This window comes from Oncorhynchus mykiss, chromosome 3 (genome assembly GCF_057628025.1).
Source record: "Oncorhynchus mykiss isolate SJ-2025 chromosome 3, ASM5762802v1, whole genome shotgun sequence".
Classification (NCBI taxonomy): Eukaryota; Metazoa; Chordata; class Actinopteri; order Salmoniformes; family Salmonidae; genus Oncorhynchus; species Oncorhynchus mykiss.
In genome coordinates, this window is record NC_143024.1 from 54,349,291 (window position 1) to 54,369,255 (window position 19,965).

Sequence of the window (19,965 nt, forward strand, 5' to 3'; positions counted from 1 at the left end):
GATCACTTTCAATGAAGTGAAAGTGATTGATTTAAAGCCTGCGTCTTATTAATGAGATGTACATTAAGAAATGACGTAGGGAAATCCCAGAGTAACCCAATAGCAAGTATTGGTAGCATACTGTTCAGTACAGTCCCTATTCAGGATTGTGTGCAAGGCAATGAACCTGTGGGCTCGACGCACCACAGAAACGTATTGACATGCAAATTAATCGATGTCGGTAGTACTTGCATTACCGTGTTCCTAGCAGCAGGATAGTATGCCTGCAGCACGATCGGGTATTTTTATATTCAAAATAAGAGTCCCCTGCAAAGACATGCTGAACTTTGGGAATATTGATATATATATATTTTTTTAATTGGGGGGGCTGGACTCTAGTGCAGTACAACTTATTCACAACACTGCAACCTCATTTGACAAAATAAATGGATAATTTGTCGAAGTTTAATACTGTATTTATACCTGCATTTCTTTTCAAAGTTTACACAAATACTGATATTTGCAATGGAGGCTGCTGAGGGGAGGGGCGGCTCAAAATAATGGCTCGAACAGTGCAAATAGAATAGCATCAAACACATGGAAACCATGTTTTATTTGATGCAGTTCCCCTTATTTCGCTCTAGCCATTACCACGAACCCGTCCTCCCCAATTAAGGAGCCACCAACCTCCTGTGGTTGAAAGCTGTTGTGTAGGCAATATTAAAATAAACACACTTTCAATTAAATACAAATGTGTTATTTGGAATTACTCCATACAGAATTACTCTGAAACTTAAATGGTCTCTTGTGCTGGCAACCGGTTTAATACAGAGCACTGGTGACTCCTTACTACTCCCACGCCATTCACTGCAATGCAATACACGGTATATGGGATACTTATTGTCTTGTAGAGAGAACTTTTCTACCTGTCTCAGCTAAAGTGGGGTGGGAAATACCCAGTAGGGTCACTACTAATCAAATATGTGTAGTTTTGGAGAGGGAATGTGTCGTACATATCCAGCAGCGCTTTGCTCTCTACCCCATCCATAGCCCTCAATGCAATACCCTGTAATATACAGTGGGGCAAAAAAGTATTTAGTCAACCACCAATTGTGCTAGTTCTCCCACTTAAAAAGATGAGAGGCCTGTAATTTTCATCATAGGTACACTTCAACTATGACAGACAATGAGAATTTTTTTTCCAGAAAATCACATTGTAGGATTTTAAATGAATTTATTTGCAAATTATGGTGGAAAATAAGTATTTGGTCACCTACAAACAAGCAAGATTTCTGGCTCTCACAGACCTGTAACTTCTTTAAGAGGCTCCTCTGTCCTCCACTTGTTACCTGTATTAATGGCCCCTGTTTGAACTTGTTATCAGTATAAAAGACACCTGTCCACAACCTCAAACAGTCACACTCCAAACTCCACTATGGCCAAGACCAAAGAGCTGTCAAAGGACACCAGAAACAAAATTGTAGACCTGCACCAGGCTGGGAAGACTGCATCTGCAATAGGTAAGCAGCTTGGTTTGAAGAAATCAACTGTGGGAGCAATTATTAGGAAATGGAAGACATACAAGACCACTGATAATCTCCCTCGATCTGGGGCTCCACGCAAGATCTCACCCCGTGGGGTCAAAATGATCACAAGAACGGTGAGCAAAAATCCCAGAACCACACGGGGGGACCTAGTGAATGACCTGCAGAGAGCTGTGACCAAAGTAACAAAGCCTACCATCAGTAACACACTACGCCGCCAGGGACTCAAATCCTGCAGTGCCAGACGTGTCCCCCTGCTTAAGCCAGTACATGTCCAGGCCCGTCTGAAGTTTGCTAGAGAGCATTTGGATGATCCAGAAGAAGATTGGGAGAATGTCATATGGTCAGATGAAACCATAATATAACTTTTTGGTGAAAACTCAACTCGTCGTGTTTGGAGGACAAAGATTGCTGAGTTGCATCCAAAGAACACCATACCTACTGTGAAGCATGGGGGTGGAAACATCATGCTTTGGGGCTGTTTTTCTGCAAAGTGACCAGGACGACTGATCCTTGTAAAGGAAAGAATGAATGGGGCCATGTATCGTGAGATTTTGAGTGAAAACCTACTTCCATCAGCAAGGGCATTGAAGATGAAACGTGGCTGGGTCTTTCAGGATGACAATGATCCCAAACACCGCCCGGGCAATGAAGGAGTGGCTTCGTAAGAAGCATTTCAAGGTCCTGGAGTGGCCTAGCCAGTCTCCAGATCTCAAACCCATAGAAAATCTTTGGAGGGAGTTGAAAGTCTGTGTTGCCCAGCAACAGCCCCAAAACATCACTGCTCTAGAGGAGATCTGCATGGAGGAATGGGCCAAAATACCAGCAACAGTGTGTGAAAGCGTTGTGAAGACTTACAGAAAACGTTTGACCTCTGTCAATTGCCAACAAAGGGCATATAAGGGCAAGTCATTGCCAACAAAGGGCAAGTATTGATAAACTTTTGTTGTTGACCAAATACTTATTTTCCACCATCATTTGCAAATAAATTCATAAAAAATCCTACAATGTGATTTTCTGGATTTTTTTTCTTCTCATTTTGCCTGTCATAGTTGAAGTGTACCTATGATGAAAATTATAGGCCTCTCTCATCTTTTTAAGTAGGAGAACTTGCACAATTGGTGGCTGACTAAATACTTTTTTGCCCCACTGTACTGTACATGGGATACATATTGGCTTGTAGAGAGTGATCGAAGAGCAGAGCTTTGACTGTTATACGCATCCCAAGCTATAGTGATGTGTAGGTGGTTAAGATTGTGCCTCGCCTCGAGCGCCGATAAAACATTGCCGGTTTCTACTTTTTTTTTGTGCGTTTTCTGAAATGTTAATCAGTTTTACTACATTACTACATACATCTGGGTAGAACATTTGGAATACAAATCGCTGGGTAATCACTGTCCATTCAACCTCCCTGGAATCCTTGAGATGGCGGAACAATGGACTAGGCGCTGAGCTGCTTGGCAGTCTTACCGGAGAGTACGAAGCGACGACACTGATGGAGAGGTAGATGTGGCGGGGTCTTAATAAGATTAAGACGCCGGGTGACCCATCCTCAGTTACCAAGCATGCTACTCGCCTATGTTCAACCATTAATGAACAAAATTTGAGGTGAGGATCTCCTTCCAGAGGGACATCAGATCCTGCAACATACTGTTTTTCTGACATCCAAACGGATTATATACAACCAGCGGGTTTTACTGTTTTTTAAGCAGATCGTAAGCGGGCTGTCTCTGGCAAAAGCAGAGGTGGTGGGCTCTGCTTTATGACCAACAACCCATTTTGTGACAGAGGAAATGTACAGGAGCTTGCGAGCTTCTGCTCCTCCGACTTGGAATAGTTGGTCATCAAATGGCGCCCTTTTTACCTTCCGAGAGAGTTCTCAGGGATTATCGCAATGGCCGAGTACATCCCGCCCCAAGCCGAAACAAAAGGCTCTCAAAGATCTTAATTTGACCCTGAACAAACTGGAGACCGCATTTCTGGAGGCAGCATTCATTGTTGTGGGGGAATTTAACAAGTAATTACTACCAACACATTGACTGTCCAACTTTCATTCTGCTCTTGACCATTTCTCCTTTCGGCACATCCGACCATAACTCCATCGTGCTTCTCCCCACCTACAAACAAAAACTTGAGGGATGTTCCTGTGGTGATGTCTACACAGCATTGGTCCGACCATTCAGAATTCATTCTCCAAGACTGTTTTGATCACGTGGACTGGAATATATTCTGGGTTGCCTCTGGAGATGAATAACATCAATGAAAATGTCGACAGTCACCGGATTCAAAAAATGCATAGATGACTTGATACCGATGTCTTTTTAAACGTTCCCGACTCAAAAAATGGTGGATTGATAGCAGCCTTCTAGGAAAACCTGAAAGAGCAAGCTGCTGCTTATAAACAGGGCAAGGTAACCAGGGACAATTGTTTGGTTTAACCATACAAATACGGATAATGACTCTGAGCTGCCGAGGAGAGCCCCTTTGACAGCGTGGGCTACACACGGTTTCCACTTAGGACATATGTAAGTAATTCAAACATGTTAATCCTCGCAAGGATGCCGGCCAAGACTGCATCCATAGCCGTGCCCTCAGAGCATGTGCAGACCAGCTGGCTATTGAAAATGTTTGAGAACACATTCTCTCCCAAACTCGGGCAGCTAATACCCACCCGCTTCAAGATGTCCACTATCATCCCTGTTCCCAAAAAGGGAAAGTAACTGAATTTAATGACTACCAACCAGTAGCACTGACTGATTCCCATCATCATATAGTGCTTTGGGAGGCTAGTCAAAGACCATATCACCATCTCACTCCCCGACACCCTTGACCCTCTCCAATTCGCCTACCGCCCTGATAGGTCCACAGAAAGGAATGCATATGTGCGGATGCTGTTCATCGACTACAGCTCGGCCTTCAGTACTATAGTGCCCTATAAGCTCATTACAAAGCTCATGGCCCTGGGTCTGAACTCCTCCCTATGCAACTGGGTCCTGGACATCCTGCCCCCCCCCCCCAGGTGGTAAAGGTAGGCAACATTACCTCCTCCTGTATTCCTGTATACTGCGGCCTCCCACAGTTCCAACTCCAAGTTCGCTGATGACACAACAGTAGTAAGCCTGATTACCAACAACGATGAGACAGCCCACAGGGAGGATGTAGGTGGAATGGTGCCAGGTAAAGAACCTTTCCCTTAATGTTAGTAAAACAAAGGAGCTGATTGTGGGCTTCAGGAGAAACCAGGCTGGACACGCCCCCATCCTCATCAACAGGGCCGCCGTGGAGACTGTCAATAACTTCAAATTCCCCCTCTTAAACATCTTGGAGAACCTGAAATGGTTCAACCACATGGACACCGTGGTGAAGGCATGACAGCGACTCTTCAACCTCAGGAAAGTGAAGAATTTCAGCCTCTCCCTGAGGGCCCTCAGTGTTCAGGAGCACCATCGAGAGCATACTGTAAGTCTGCATCACAGCCTGGTACGGCAACTCCGCCGCAGACCGGAAGGCGCTTCAGAGGGTGACACGTGCAGCCGACCGCACCATTGGGTGTGCACTGCCTTCCCTACATGGCACCTACAGCACCAGGTGTCGCAGGAAGGCTAAGAAGATCATCAGGGACCCCAGCCACCCAAACCATGCCCTGTTTTCCATGATTCAATCACTCAGACACGAGCAGTACAGGAGCATCATGGCAAAAACTGGGAGACTGGCCAATAGTTTCTACCCTCAGACCGCTAAATAGCCACCACTAGTCAGCTACCTGCTGCTCCCCTAGGGACATACCCCCCCCACCACCCCCTCAACAAGCTTTTACTCAGCCCAATATTCTCAGCATACCAGTGTCAACATTGTATATTTCTTTCATTATTGGTTTTAAATGTTTTTAACCCTTTTTGTGTACGATCACATATTTGTGATCATTGTTGAGTGGTCCCTGCAGCACACCATTGCAAATATGTGTTTGGAAGAGTTGTCTGAAAAGCATCTAAACAATGTTTTGTACTGATGGGAAATAAAGGTCTTCACAACATACACTCCTCAATTTCACCTTTTTATTGTAAAAGATAAATGCAAATTTCATCATCCAAGCATCACATGGAACACATCCACAGCCAAATTCATTCCATTAACCAGTCTAAATAACAGGTTGCGCTGACAACAAACAAAACATAAGTTAGCGACCTAACATCTCTGGTGAGCAGATGGGAGAAATGTAATATTGTTTAGAAAGAGATGCCTGTCAGCTAAGCTAACAGCAGCTAAATTCTTTGATGGCAGCCATGGTTGTTTATTTTTGACAAGCAAAAACTTGTGGGGGGATACTGGCCAATAGGTACGATGCAGGAAATATTACTATAGGGGATTTATCAATAAAAGGGGGGCAAACACAGAAGTTTATGCTAAATAAAACCCCTGGAAAGGGGGCTCTGCGCTGGCAACCCTGAGGTACCATAGTAACAATCTGATGTCTTGAACACGGCAACTGGGAAATCTCAAATTTCTGACTTCAGCGTGTTCAAGACAACTGGGAACTTGTACAAAAACGAGCATCGACTGGGAAAAATCGTTTAACTCGTAATTCCATCCGGGGAACTCTGGCTTCTTGTTAGAGCTCTGACTTTCCGATCTGAAGCTCACTAACATCATGATTTGACCTCGTATTTTCAGTCTGACAGACGCTTTCGTGACAAACATGGCTCCACACATGGCTTAGCATTAGCTCATCATAATCAGTACAACCTTCAAAAAAGTATTCTAAACACGTGTCTATTACAATCTTTGCAAGAATCGGAATGGATGATTCTTCACCAGTACTTGAAAATGTGAATAAAACACATGTTACGCTCCATACATGCATATGGTATGCTACAGTAGAAACAACAAAACAATATACAGAAAATAAGGCACTTACTTTGATAGGAATGCACACATGTGCATTCGCAGAGTTTGTTTCCCTTAAAAAATAAATAAAAGGTAATGCGGGTGCCAGACAGAAAATGTGCCAGGTGCAGTGGTGAAAGAAGTACCCAATTATGATACTTGAGTAAAAGTAAAGTGTCATTTTCTATTAAAAAGGTATCAAGTGAAAGTCACCCAGTTAAATACTACTTGAGTAAAACTCAAAAGTATTTGGTTTTAAATATAGTTAACTATCAAAGTATAATTAAATTTCCTTATGTGTTTTGAGTCCGTCAGCTCAGAGGCAGTAGAGATGACCAGGGATGTTCTCTTGATGAGTGTGAATTAGACAGTTTTCCTGTCCTGCTAAGCATTCAAAATGTAAGGAGTACTTTTGGGTGTCAGGGAAAATGTATGGAATAAAAAGCACATTTTCTTAAATGTAAAAGTTCACAAAACAACTTTGAAGTATTTTTATTTAAGTACTTTACACCACTGGCCAGGAGGGAAAAGTTTGCAAGGCCTGTTCTGACTAGAGATACTTGATCTGGGGAAGTGCTTGGGTTCTCGTTGAAGGTGTTACGGAGCCAGACAAACTTCTCTCTAACAGTGAAAATGGCCTACTTATGTGAATTAATGAGGTGTCACACACCTCAATTTCAACTGTTAGAAAATAAAACCTGTTCAAATTACTTTAAGTTGACAAGTTGGAACCGTCTATAGATAATTCAGGCAGCGTAAATTAACTGTCCTGTTAGGGCTGGGCGCTATGACGATATATCGTGTGATAATAGAAAAATGTCAATTGTTTCATATTATGCTCTGTCGTTTATTTCGTTCTCGCAAATCACTCTTTGGCAATATTTTTCACCAATTGGACGACGCTTGGCGTGCTGTATGGAAGGAAATTTGCAACACAAACAAACATGGACGAGAGTGAATGTGACGCAAAGCAGACACAGCACTCGTCCCTAAGAGGGGCTACTTTGGTTGCATGGACGTGGTTCGGTTATGAAAAGTCTGACATGGACCAGAAAACCGTCCTCTGCAAAATATGCAGGTCGGTCCCGACAACGGGCTCAAACACCATTAACCTCTTTTACCACCTACCCAAGAATCATGTGAAACGTACGGAGAGAGTCTACAGTCGAGTGCTCAAAACAAACTCCTGACTCAGACGTTGCAAGAGGCTTTTGCCCCCGGCACACCATATGGCAAAGAATCACGAAGACGGAAGGAGATAACAGCTGCTATTAAAACTTACTTCTGCAAAGACATGGCCCCAATTTACACAGGGGTTTCGTGAGTTGGTGCCAACACTCAACCCAAGTTTTTTATTTTTATTTAATTGATTTAACCTTTAATTAACCTGGCAAGTCCGTTTAAGAACTGATTCTTATTAACAATGACGGCCTAGGAACGTTCGGTCACCTGCCTTGTTCAGGGGCAGAATGTCCGATCTTTACCTTGTTAGCTCTGGGATACGATACAGCAACCTTTCGGTTACTGGCCCAACACTCTAACCACTAGGCTACCTGCCACCCCAGGTACCACATACAAATTGACATGTGGCACGTGTTAATTCCAAAATAACATGCAAAACAGACAAGTCCCCCCACAATAATAAATAAATAGATATTTATTTTGCTTGCAACTATACATTAAGTCTTTTCAATTTACCATTTTTTAAATATTTTATACATTAATATTTTATTTTGTTACACCCTTAATTGAAAATTTGCACAAAGCTTCTAAAAGGAGAAATAATAACATGTAAGTACCTTTTTTTATTTTTTTTTATTGTTGCGTATAATTCAAAATGAAATAAAAAAAATAGGCCTTTACATGTGGTCATTTTACATAAACTATTTATTCATTGAATTGACAGAAAATGTGCTATATCGTGATATGTATCATTATCAGGATATGAAATAACCTATATCGGGATATGAGATTTTGGCCTAATCGCCCAGCCCTATGTCCTGTTGTGTAGAGATCACATTGAGTGAGTGCATCCTGACATCATGCGCATAACAAAAACTCACGCTGCGGAGAGCGTTAGATATTTGGATCTCACACTTGAAAAGGTTAAAACATATATTTTCTATTTGTTTTCAGAAATTACTTATTGCATTTTCTTGTTGGCACAATAAATGTGGCCATTTGATTTTAAAATTCAATATCATTTGATGACTTATCCACATCGCAATGTTTTCAAAAGCAGGCTTTTATTTTTATGGTTTCCTCATTCGCATAGGAAAGTGATGTCGTCGTTTGTGCTACTGGCTGAATACCAGTGCTAGATGCTATAGTAAGATGAGCTAACTATTTAATTTGCTAAACATTATGATAGGCTACCGATTTGTAACAACTTTGTGGTGAATAATGCCCTGGGGAGTACAGAATAATGCTTACGCCATGCGCCTATGCAGCTAAGCATTAACATTGTCATCATGTCAAATGTTACGAGGGCCGACATGTCTGCTGGTTCTCGTCCCATCCTGTTAATCTGAGACTGAGTCCTGGGAAATGGAAACCCTTTCACGTTATTATGCAGATCCAAACCATTTTGTGCTGGCTCAGTTTATTTTTTTATTTCACGTTATTTTCAGAATGGTTCTTGTAACCATGCGAGCTCAGTACGCCTTGATTTGGGCTTGGTTCGGCTCAGTTGTCAAAAGCCTTCATGTGTGTACATTCTTTGGGAAATCAGTGATTTTAAATCGACCAATTCAGTGCTAGTACAGGGAGCGAGATAAAGCAGCACGACACTAGCCCCTGAAGACAAGAACTGTGCCCCATGGCCTTTGCATACAGTATAGTCACCTCACATCCTGGGTGTATCACACTTGGTTTATCAAAGCAAACTGTAACATCTTATATTGACATTTTTATATAGGCCTGCACATTTTTATTGTATTGTTCCCAGCACAACGTGCACCTGTGTAATGACCATGCTGATTAAACAGCATGGTAATTTTCTTGAAATGCCACACCTGTCAGGTGGATGGATTATCATGGCAAAGAAGAAATGCTCTCTAACAGGGATGTAAACAAATGTGTGACACATTTGAGAAATGATCTGTTTGTGTATACGGAAAGTTTCTTGGCTCTTTTATTTCAGCTCATGAAACATGAGACCAACCCTTTACATGTTGAATTTTTATTTTTGTTCAGTATAGATGGAACTGCCGATATTCACTAACTTCTAAGTCCTGCCAAGCCTCACTTGGTTGGACGAATGCAGTCACCAACCGGGTCGAGATGATCATTTACATCTGAACCCATTTCAGGAAACGAAATTGAACTCAAAATGAAATGGTTAAAAAAACAACGACGTTTGGGCGATGCCATTCTAAGGTCACGGTTCAGAGGTGAGAAAGCTGATGCTAGGTCTGTGCCTATCGGCAACCCAGAGTGGTAACGTTTGCATGTTATTGTCCCTCGTTGTCTCTGGCTGTCTTTGTCACCATCTGTTTTGCGGGGAAAGTAAGTCCTACAGTGTAGGTGTAGTCGGACATAGTGATGTACAGTAAGTAGGGAGAGTAAGAACAATGACCTGTAAACCCCAAGGCATTTTTAACTCAAATACTTCTAGTAAAAATACTTCTAGTAAGTTGAACTCGGTCAATGAAAAGTAATTATTACTTCAAATGTTTGTGGTACTGACTCAACTAAATGAAGTCACATCATCAATAAAAAAAAAAAATGATAACCAGCATGCTTTACTACAGGTAAAAAAATTCATTGTTTTTAATATCAGAGTTTTTGCATGTACATTGAGTGATTGATTATGCAAGACAAAGATATATGAAAATATAAATGAATCCAATCATTTAGTTTTTTGCACGTGTTACTGAAATGGTTGTTCCAGTTTAAATGGGCTTAGGTAGTCTCTTCACATTGTTCCTGTCCCTGGCAGTCATTTATGAATGCAGGTTGTGGGTGAATAAACATTTGTTGGATATCCTAACTCTGGCTGGATTCCAATGGGAATTACATATAATTTTGCAAGACAGTATGATGTGACTTGCAAGTAGGGTTGCAAAATTCTGGTAAATTTCACAGGTTTTACAGATATCCTGCTTGTAAGATTCCTGGAAATCCATTTATTTTTATCAGGTAATTTGTTACTGTAATTTGGAATCATACTTGTAGGCATGGTGTGCCCTGTAAACCATGAGTTTCAGGCCACTGTTACAATACATCTAGGCCTCAAAATAAGACCTGTGCGATATGTAATGTATTGTCATAAAGCGTTTAATGATATGTGCCTAGGAACTAGGAACTCACTGAGTGAAGGCCAAAGGACTGAAAATAGAGACATGGTCATTGATGTGTTTTTAACTTATTTACTCGAAGGCAAGGCACACTGGGAAATGAAATTGGAGGTGTGGCTTAGTGGGGGAGTTAGTCAACATTTTCAAGCTGATACAACTCACATCTGGACCTCCTACAGGGTCACAGTGACTGTATCGGTTTGAGTAATGACTACAAAATCACTTAAACGGCTCAGACGTTAAGTGTAGCTGGTTTCCTCAAAAGTTGAGTAATGACAGCACATTGGGGTTGGCTGTACAGTTTGTATGCTTGTTTCATGTGTTTTTTGACTGTGTGTGTACGTCTACAGTAAAGGTAACATTTAAGGTACAGATTCCTGTGCAGTGTGCTATGTTAGCAGCCTTCACTTCCATTGTGTTTTCTAACTATATCTGTGTTCTAAAGTGATCCTTCATGAATACAGAAAGTGAGCGTGAATGGAGCGTCTTCCGTGGTGCTTGCTCACACTGCAGGTCATTCTGGGATACGTACATTTTAAGTCATTTAGCAGACACTCTTATCCAGAGCGACTTACAGTAGTGAGTGCATACATTTGTCATACTTTTTCTGCTGGGATACCTCCCAGCATGTGACTCATTCCAATAACTTATTCTAAGTGGGAAGCAGCCGGCAAAGTAGCCCTGACTGTAACTCCATGGCATATTGCTGGGAATACTCGGGAACAGTCTGTTCCCGCTGTCGTTGTGAGTAAGAACTGCGTTCAGTATTATGAGGTCTCTGTGCATTGACAAAATGTACATGTTTAGATGAACTACGTTACCCATGGTGCATTGCGTTACCCATGGTGCATGGGTCCATGAATGATTAGCCTACATCTACAGTAATGTTAGCATAGTTCATTTACAACATGTCATACTCATAGCTGTGTTTTGTGTGGACTATGAGCACGTTTTGCACGTGGTTTTGTGTGTGATTCTGGGGGTGCCATATGTGTATGCGTCATATGCCTGTGTGTGTGTGCTGGCTGTAAGTCTGAGTCCTTACTGAAAGTGTTTGAGGCACATTTAGATCCTGGTGACACTCTTCGTGCCAGCTCCCCAAGGTGCCTGTTCTGTCAAGCAGGAAAGTGCTGCAGTCACCTCCACAGGAGCACTGAGGGGTCCCTATGCTGACATCAACAAAACATACAGTAAAGGAACCCCTTTGCTGACATCACAGGAGGAGCATATTGTACTCAAGCCCAGACATTGTGCATAAATGTGCATAAATCAAACTCTTTTCCATTACAGTATTTGATAAACAATACAGGTCTGTGCTGTCAGTTCAAATAAACAATACTGTGCACACACTTGCTAACATACTACTGTCAGTGTGTACACACCCATGCGCATGACATAATGGGAGTGCAAGTTTGTGTGTGTGTGTATGCTGCAAAAGAGTGCTGTATACAGCACCTTGCGTTGTGAAGATTCAGCACTTCTCCTTGGCAAGAGGTGTGTGTGTGCACTCTTCCATACTGTCATCTATCCTCCCTGAGTGTTTCAGTCTTTGAGAGGCCCCGGTCTCCTCTGGACAGACTGATATCAACAGGAAGCCTGAAAGATAGACCGCTGTCAATCAATATTCACAGGGCCAACCACCCTCCAGCAGGGACACAGACGTATAAGGAGAGAGGGAGTGATGATACTTTTCCCACTAAGTGTCCAGTGGTGTTGGTAGAATGCGGGTCAATTGTCAAGAAAGGCAATATCCTTATTCCAGGCATCCTTTTTTGAATAGTTTATTTCGTATCAAATGTTATTCGTCACATGCGATGAAAACAACAGTTCACCAACTTCCCGTTTTGAATGAATACTGTAGTTGTGAACTTAACCAAGGTTTGTTGCTAGCACTTTTGCTTTTGGAGTAAGGCAGCCATGGCTCCATCCGCTCTCAGGGAGGTAATCAACCCCATTCTTCACTACATTGGTGTTTAAGAAGTGGGATGGTACACTGTGTGGCCATTGGAAGTGGGTCCCAGGTCTGAGGTGTGCGGGATTTGTAATACTGACGCGCAGTGATGTTACAAACTCCCGAAGGGTAATATCTATACTCCCCCCCTGTCGTTCGATACAAAACGTTGCATGTATCTCCCTTTCGCCTTCCTTTCTTATTTCCTTGAAGTAATGCTTGATTTAGCATGACTGAACCGGAGAAAGCGTACCTATCTTTCACCGATCTAGTCAGATCAGTGACGTTCCTTGAAAGAAGGGATGGAGGTTCAAAATCTAGTTTGGAATTTCAAATTGATATCGACAAAAATTGGAACCATGCCATTGGCTTTAGGTTAAACTTTGGTTGAGGAAAAAGTCACACGTTTTCAAAATTCCTTTTTTATGGCGATGACTGCTTTCAAATCCAGTCAGTTTTCCACGTTGATTCAACGCTATCAGGAGGGAAAAAAAATATTTTCTTAGTTGAAATGATCAGTATTTGTGCCAAGCAAAATGTCACTCTGGTATTCTTGTCCAACAAAAATATTATATGGCTTTACCATAAGCTTGGTGTCCAATGAGCGCAAAATCAAACTTAAATTTATTTATAGGCCTAATAATACACTGTTTCATGCAGGTATAACCAGAATTTCAAGGCACTAGATGGAATCTCTGGGTCCCACTACACAAGAGCATCCTTTTATTTCACCAACCTTTCAAACCTGCATTTCTTGTCCTAAACAGAAATGGCTACCACCATCCTTGCTTCCTTTTCCTCTCAGATGTCAATAAATCACAGATCTCACATGACATGATGGATGAAAGCAGTGTAGTGGAAGCTTTCATCCAGTCATGATAGATCAGTAATTATTTCAAGGAAGGGAAGAAGGATCTTCAGGTCATAACCCTGTGTGTAGAGGTAGTGAAACAGACTCCTTAGCTCAGTGACAAAGACAACCCAGACTTCTCCCACTCAGATCAGTGAAAACAACGGAACACAGACATAGAATCTGAGGACTGTTTTACATGTTTTATTTTTTTATTTAACCATTATTTAACTTGGCAAGTCAGTTCTTATTTACAGTGACGGACGACCCCAATTGTGTGCTGCCCTGATGTGTACAGACTTTTGTCTCTCGACTGTAAAGCCTCTGATTGTTTACTGAAATTGCTCCTCTTCCCACAAGTAAGTGTGTGCATGTAGCTGTGCCCATATCTGTTTGTGCGTGTGTGTGCCCCAGTTATATAGTCTGGTTGATTCCGGGACATCCATGCAGGTATCCCTTTCTCCAGTTTCAGCATCCGTCTGGAAGCACGGGCAATCATCACACACACATACGCACAGTACGTGTCTGTTATCGGAATGTCCAGTTGAACAAAAGGAGAGCAATCAAAAATCACTCTGTGTATTACAAGCTGAAACAGGGAGACGCCACCCAGCACAGAAGCAGATAACGTCTACCTGGCCTTCTCTAAACAAGCCCTTATACCCCAATCAGACAGGAAACTGTTTTGACAGCATTAGCCCTAGGGGCTTGTAGAAAACCCAGAGTAGCAGTGACCTTTGTCTCCTGCTACAGAGTTACAAACCTTCAGCTACTACAGAAAACCGCAATAGAGCGATCACAGTAGTCAGACGATCATCAGTAATCAGACGATCATCAGTAATCAGACGATCACAGTAGTCAGACGATCATCAGTAATCAGACGATCATCAGTAATCAGACGATCACAGTAGTCAGACGATCATCAGTCATCCATTACATCAAAGGGCAGTCACAAAGTAATCAGAACATCCCGTGTCCACATAATGTCATCAATGCAACAGTGAATAAACTGTGTCCTCGGTCCTTGGACCTTCAGTAACTTGCTCTGGTGTCAAGCACTACTTACAGATATGAGAACAGTCTATAACATCAGGGCATCAAGTCTAGTGACCATCAACCCACACCCTAAGTGTCACAAATAGAACACTGGCAATCATGTGTATTGCAGAAACATCATTCTAAACTACACTACCGTTCAAAAGTTTGGGGTCACTTAGAAATGTCCTTGTTTTTTAAAGAAAAGCACTTTTGTCCATTTTTAAAATGACATCAAATTGATCCGAAATACAGTGTAGACACTTGTTAATTTTGTAAATGACTATTGTAGCTGGAAACCACATTTTCTTTTATAGAATATCTACATCGCTGTACAGAGGCCCATTTATCAGCAACCATCACTCCTGGGATCCAATGGCATGTTGTTAGCTAATGCAAGTTTATAGTTTTAAGAGGCTAATTGATCATTAGAAAGCCCTTTTGCAATTATGTTAGCATAGCTGAAAACTGTTTCTGATTTAAAGAAGCAATAAAACTGGCCTTTAGACTACTTGAGTATGTGGAGCATCATCATTTGTGGGTTCGATTACAGACTCAAAATGGCCAGAAACAAAGCCCTTTCTTCCGAAACTCGTCAGTCTATTCTTTGTTCTGAGAGATTAAGGCTATTCCATGTGAGAAATTGCCAAGCAACTGAAGAGCTCGTACAACTCTGTGCACGACTCCCTTCACAGAACAGCACAAACTGTTTCTAACCAGAATAGAAAGCTTGGGAGGCCCCGGTGCACAACTGAGCAAGAGGACAAGTACATAGTCTAGTTTGAGAAACAGATGCCTCACAAGTCTTCAACTGACAGCTTCATGAAGTAGTACGCGCAAACCACCAGTCTCAACGTCAACAGTGAAGAGGTGACCCCGGGATGCTGACTTTCTAGGCAGAGTTGCAAAGAAAAAGCCATATCTCAGACTGGCCAATTAAAGATTAAGATGGGGGGGAAAAGAACACAGACACTGGACAGAGCAACTCTGCCTAGAAGGCCAGCATCCCGGAGTCGCCTCTTCATCGCTGACTCTGAAGGCTGTAGACCTGGCTCCTAACATTTATTCTTTCAGATAGTTTAGGTGCTTGATTTAGCTCGCACCCCTTAAGCACGTCAAAAATCGCCTCAATTTACAGAGGAGCTACATTACTATGCAATGGTCTCCAAGCAGCCAGAACAGCATAGTCGGCTAAAATAGTGCTGACCAGCCGACGAGACGAGCCCAGCATAGATCAGCCCAAATCAAAAATGACTTGCGCTAGCATTAGCTCAAATTATACCCAAGCTTCAAAAAGCCTTGGTTGTTGCTCAGCACATCTAAAATAAGCTCCTGTTGGATCATTAAGTCGCATGTCCCCCTTTTCCTACTAAACGGCTGTGGTTCAGAATCCGACAGCCAATCAGACCGTCCTCCCCACCTGATATCCCCCAGCTGCCTTTGCTGAATTAGGAGCTTCCAGAGAAGCAGTTACAGCTGCCTTTCTCCACTTGCCTTTTCTGGGGCAGTCAATCTGAGACACACACACACACACACACACACACACACACACACATTTCCTGATTTCATTTGGAATGTTGATTTAAGAAGTAGAGAATGATGCGGTGTGTAATTTGGAATGGCTACGTCTAGTACTGCATTGGTGACTGGGTGCTTGTCGCCTCAAACAAAATTATTCTGCTGCTCTTATCGTTCGCTACATACTTCAGTCGGAGACTGCCGTCAATTGAAGTCATGTGGTGGTGTCAAAATGAGGGGTGCTGTACAAAAAGTCATCAGCGACTGTATCTCTAACCAATCAGAGTATCAAAGCCAATGACGAATTTTCAAAACACTGCTTTACCCACGTGTGGAACCAATCGGATGGTTCTGAAATAGATTTCCATTCTAGATATTGTTGGGGAGCTACTCGAATCCAGACTCATTGCGTGGAAGAACGTAATGTCCGTGGGCGTTAGGTAGCGTTTGGGTAGCCAGGCAAGGTGACTGGATCTTTGACAGCAGTGTCCACTACATTTGCTGTGTGTGTAGGGCATCTGTTAGGAATACTGACGTGTTTGTTAGGAATACTGACGTCTGTCTGCCTCTGTCCCTCCATTTTCCCTTCCATCTTGCCTTGTTCTCTTCTTTCCTAGCCTCGAGGTCTCTCTTGATCTTTGCTTGTTGGACAGTGTCAATTTGGGGTAGCGGCGTGGACAATGCTGGCTGTGTCTTCAACCTGTCTTTGCTCCTGGATAGCATACTGCACTCAAGACATGCTTCTGTTTGCACATTGGCCAGAGAGAGAATGGTCAGAACTTTAGGTACAACACACCACAGAGCTTCTATGGAAGGATAAGGTCTGCAGCCTCCACACCAAACACTACTGACACCACCATCGGAAAGCTAAAGCTGTAGCAAGCTACTATAGTAAAGTGGCCGAGGTAGACCATATCTTTGATGCCTAACCCAACCACTAAGACCAAGGGTTTCCGGTTATCTGTGCCCCATCAACACCTTGCCGTCTTCCGTAACCCTGCCAAACGTTAAATTTCCTGCTTTGGTCCCTCCTCCGCAGCCACCATGCGTCCCTCACTCGCGGTCCTTCCCAGGACCCGTAACCATCCCCACACAGCCCCCCCCCACAATGCACACGGACTGTCTGCACACGTGGGGCGGGAGCACCTGTCGGCCCCACGGAGGCGCAGCCCACACCTGCGACACACGCTCAGCCCAGAGAACCTGCGGAGCCTGGCGGAGCGAGGCGGTGCGGCCAGGGACACGGCTTCTGTGGTGAGCAGCCCCATGGGTCTCCCGAGGGCCAACAGCGACACAGACCTGGTGACCTCGCAGGGCCGCTCGTCGCTGACTGCGTCCACACTGGAGTTCACGCTGGGGAGGGGCCAGAACCTGGTCATCTCCTGGGACATCAAGGAGGAGGTGGACGCCACCGACTGGATCGGCCTGTATCACATTGGTGAGACATTCAGTATGTTCATTTCACAATGGTGTAGTTCATAACTAGGAAAGTTTAAAGTAGAACACCTGTACTGGTTGCTCCAGCACGAACATAGTCCAGCACGAACACCACCTGATTCAACTTCTCAACTAATAATATAGCCATTGATTTGTTGAATCGGGAGTGTTAGTATCTGCCTGAACAAAAATGAACTGGAGTTGAGAAACATGTCCATTTACTGGTGGAGCATGGAATGAAAGGTTGAAAGAAATGTTCCATCTTCATTGATTATATAACAGTAGTGTTTATTTGATTAACTAGTTGTACTGAGCTGACTGAACAGATAGCTGCTCTGTAGGACTGGCTGATTCTAGTTAGTTTTGTAGAGTTGAGAATAGTCTCTGGTGCAGGAGTCTCCAGAGTCCATATTGAAACTGGAGCTGTTGAAATTCCACAGAAGGGAGGCCTGAGTCAACATTAAATACTTCTGACTTGGTGTACTATAAAGGCTCCCGCATACTAGGTTCTGTTTGCTCCTAGCAGAACTCAGCTAGGTGACTTAAATGTGTGCCACCGCGCATGCTCTCTTAAAAGACATACGCATGAAAAACTAGGAGAAAGCAGCAATATTACTGTTTGTCGCTCTTGAGAGGCCATAGCAACAACACAGCCAGTATACATTTCCTCATATAGTCAGAATTAGTCTAAGATTTCTTGATAAAAAAAAAAGAATAATAATTTTGCAGGGGAGTTCTTAGTTGCTGATTTTACATCTAACTTTCATTCTCAAGTAAGAAAACGTGCATGAAAATTAGTCGTCTCTCAAACACTTAATTGAACAATCCCGTCCATAGTTCCCACTCCTACTAGCAGTAGTACTGTTGACCAATCAACGTTGAAGGGGCATAGACTACGGATACCAAACTTCGACTTGACTCAAGAAAATACTTTGTGCAGCCCGATAAACAGCCGAACACCAAAATGAACCAAAACGTTGCACAAATTGTCATAATAATAATTGTCAAACTGTTTTGACTGGGAAACATGAGATAGGCTTTACACGCACACCATCACGTATACCATATACACTTAGACTATTCTGGGTGGTCCCCAACATGATAGCCCTGCTTTAGCAGCACACTGCATAAGGCTACTAAAGTCTAAATGTTCCCCTGTTGCAGTGAAAAGCAACCTATCTAGCATATTCATATTTGTTCATATTATGAACCACATATTGTTTGAAACTACAGTATGGCCAATTCAGTTCTATGCAATTATGCATATCCACTAGAGACATTCAGCCAACAAACTCTCTAGTATTTATTTAACAGAAAGCTAGAGCAACCACATTATGATTGACTCTAATACTCTAATTACCGGTTTACCAATATACCAATTGGCTGTCGGATGAGTCAGTCGACCTCTAGACGCTCCATGAGTCCTCTATCCACCCGCCCCTTGACCTCACTGGACTTCCCTCCTTTAAGGAAGAAGGATCCCAAGGGTTCACTGTAAGGCTGAAATATGAGAGACAGGAGAAAGCAGAGAAAGCATGCAGGGAGGGCGCCAGGCCACGTGGCTATCGATCACGAGGCCATCGTGCACTTCATTACTAGCGTCAGGGTCTTAATCCCCCGGGGTGCCCCGTGCTCTCCCACTTTCCACTACTAAGCAGACATTCAATGATATCACCTTACCTCCTCCTCTACCCCCCCCCATTGTGCTGCTTCGTGCTCGTTCAGTTCAGCCTGAAGTGGTGGTTCATTATTGGGGGGGTGAAAGTGCTACGTACAGCGTAATTCCCTCGTTTTTAACACCGTGGTAGGTTTTCAATTTCTTGTCCTTTGTGTTAGAGGTTGTAGAGAATGCATTTTAGGCACTACATTTATGGATTAAAGGAAAATTGTCTGAAGTTAGGTATCTGTCATGGTTATATGACATGAGGCAAAAAAGACATGAACAACAGCTGTGATAAGGCTGCAATGTGGAGCAAGTGCTGTTCAATAAACATCTGACCATAACATTTATAACGTTATTTGGGGTCAACCATTTTCAAAGTTGGACACTAATCCAGAAGTTTGTCTGTCACTGTCATGTCTTCATAGAACACAACACGCACGCACTCACATTTTAGAACCATGTACTCATTTAGAACCCCACACACATACTGACTGGACTGACGGCGCTTTCTTTCTTTCTGTTCGCCGGCCCAGATGAAATCAGCCCATCCAATGTGTGGGACTGTAAGAACCGTGGGGTGAATGGGACACAGAGGGGCCAGATCGTCTGGAGGTTGGAGCCTGGGCCTTACTTCATGGACGGTGAGAGGAGAGGAGAGAAAGCATCAGTGGGATTCATACAGTGAGAAATAGGATCAAGTATAATGTCGAAACTACTTTTCAAAAGGTCTTTGGACCACACTCATTACAATGGGACAGGATTAAGAAGGGGGAGATACAATACTTAATAATTGACATTGGTTTCAT

At 42.9% G+C, this 19,965-nt stretch overlaps 1 protein-coding gene and 1 long non-coding RNA gene across 4 annotated transcripts in view; one reads left to right on the forward strand and one right to left on the reverse strand.

The window, feature by feature from the left end:
* Window positions 1–19,965, reverse strand: part of LOC149984610 (uncharacterized) — a 755,830-nt gene that overhangs the window by 191,669 nt on the left and 544,196 nt on the right. The gene's annotated exons all lie outside the window — the stretch shown is intronic.
* LOC110519981 (E3 ubiquitin-protein ligase HECW2) overlaps window positions 1–19,965 on the forward strand; it is a 66,926-nt gene that overhangs the window by 833 nt on the left and 46,128 nt on the right. For 2 of the 3 annotated variants that reach the window (XM_036974118.2, XM_090229555.1), the window contains exons 2-3: window positions 16,677–17,497; window positions 19,693–19,800. In XM_036974118.2, coding sequence (XP_036830013.1) covers window positions 17,104–17,497; window positions 19,693–19,800 — 502 coding nt within the window. In that variant the 5' untranslated portion in view covers window positions 16,677–17,103. The remainder of the gene's footprint in view (window positions 1–16,676; window positions 17,498–19,692; window positions 19,801–19,965) is intronic. The other variant, XM_036974119.2, reaches the window with a different exon arrangement.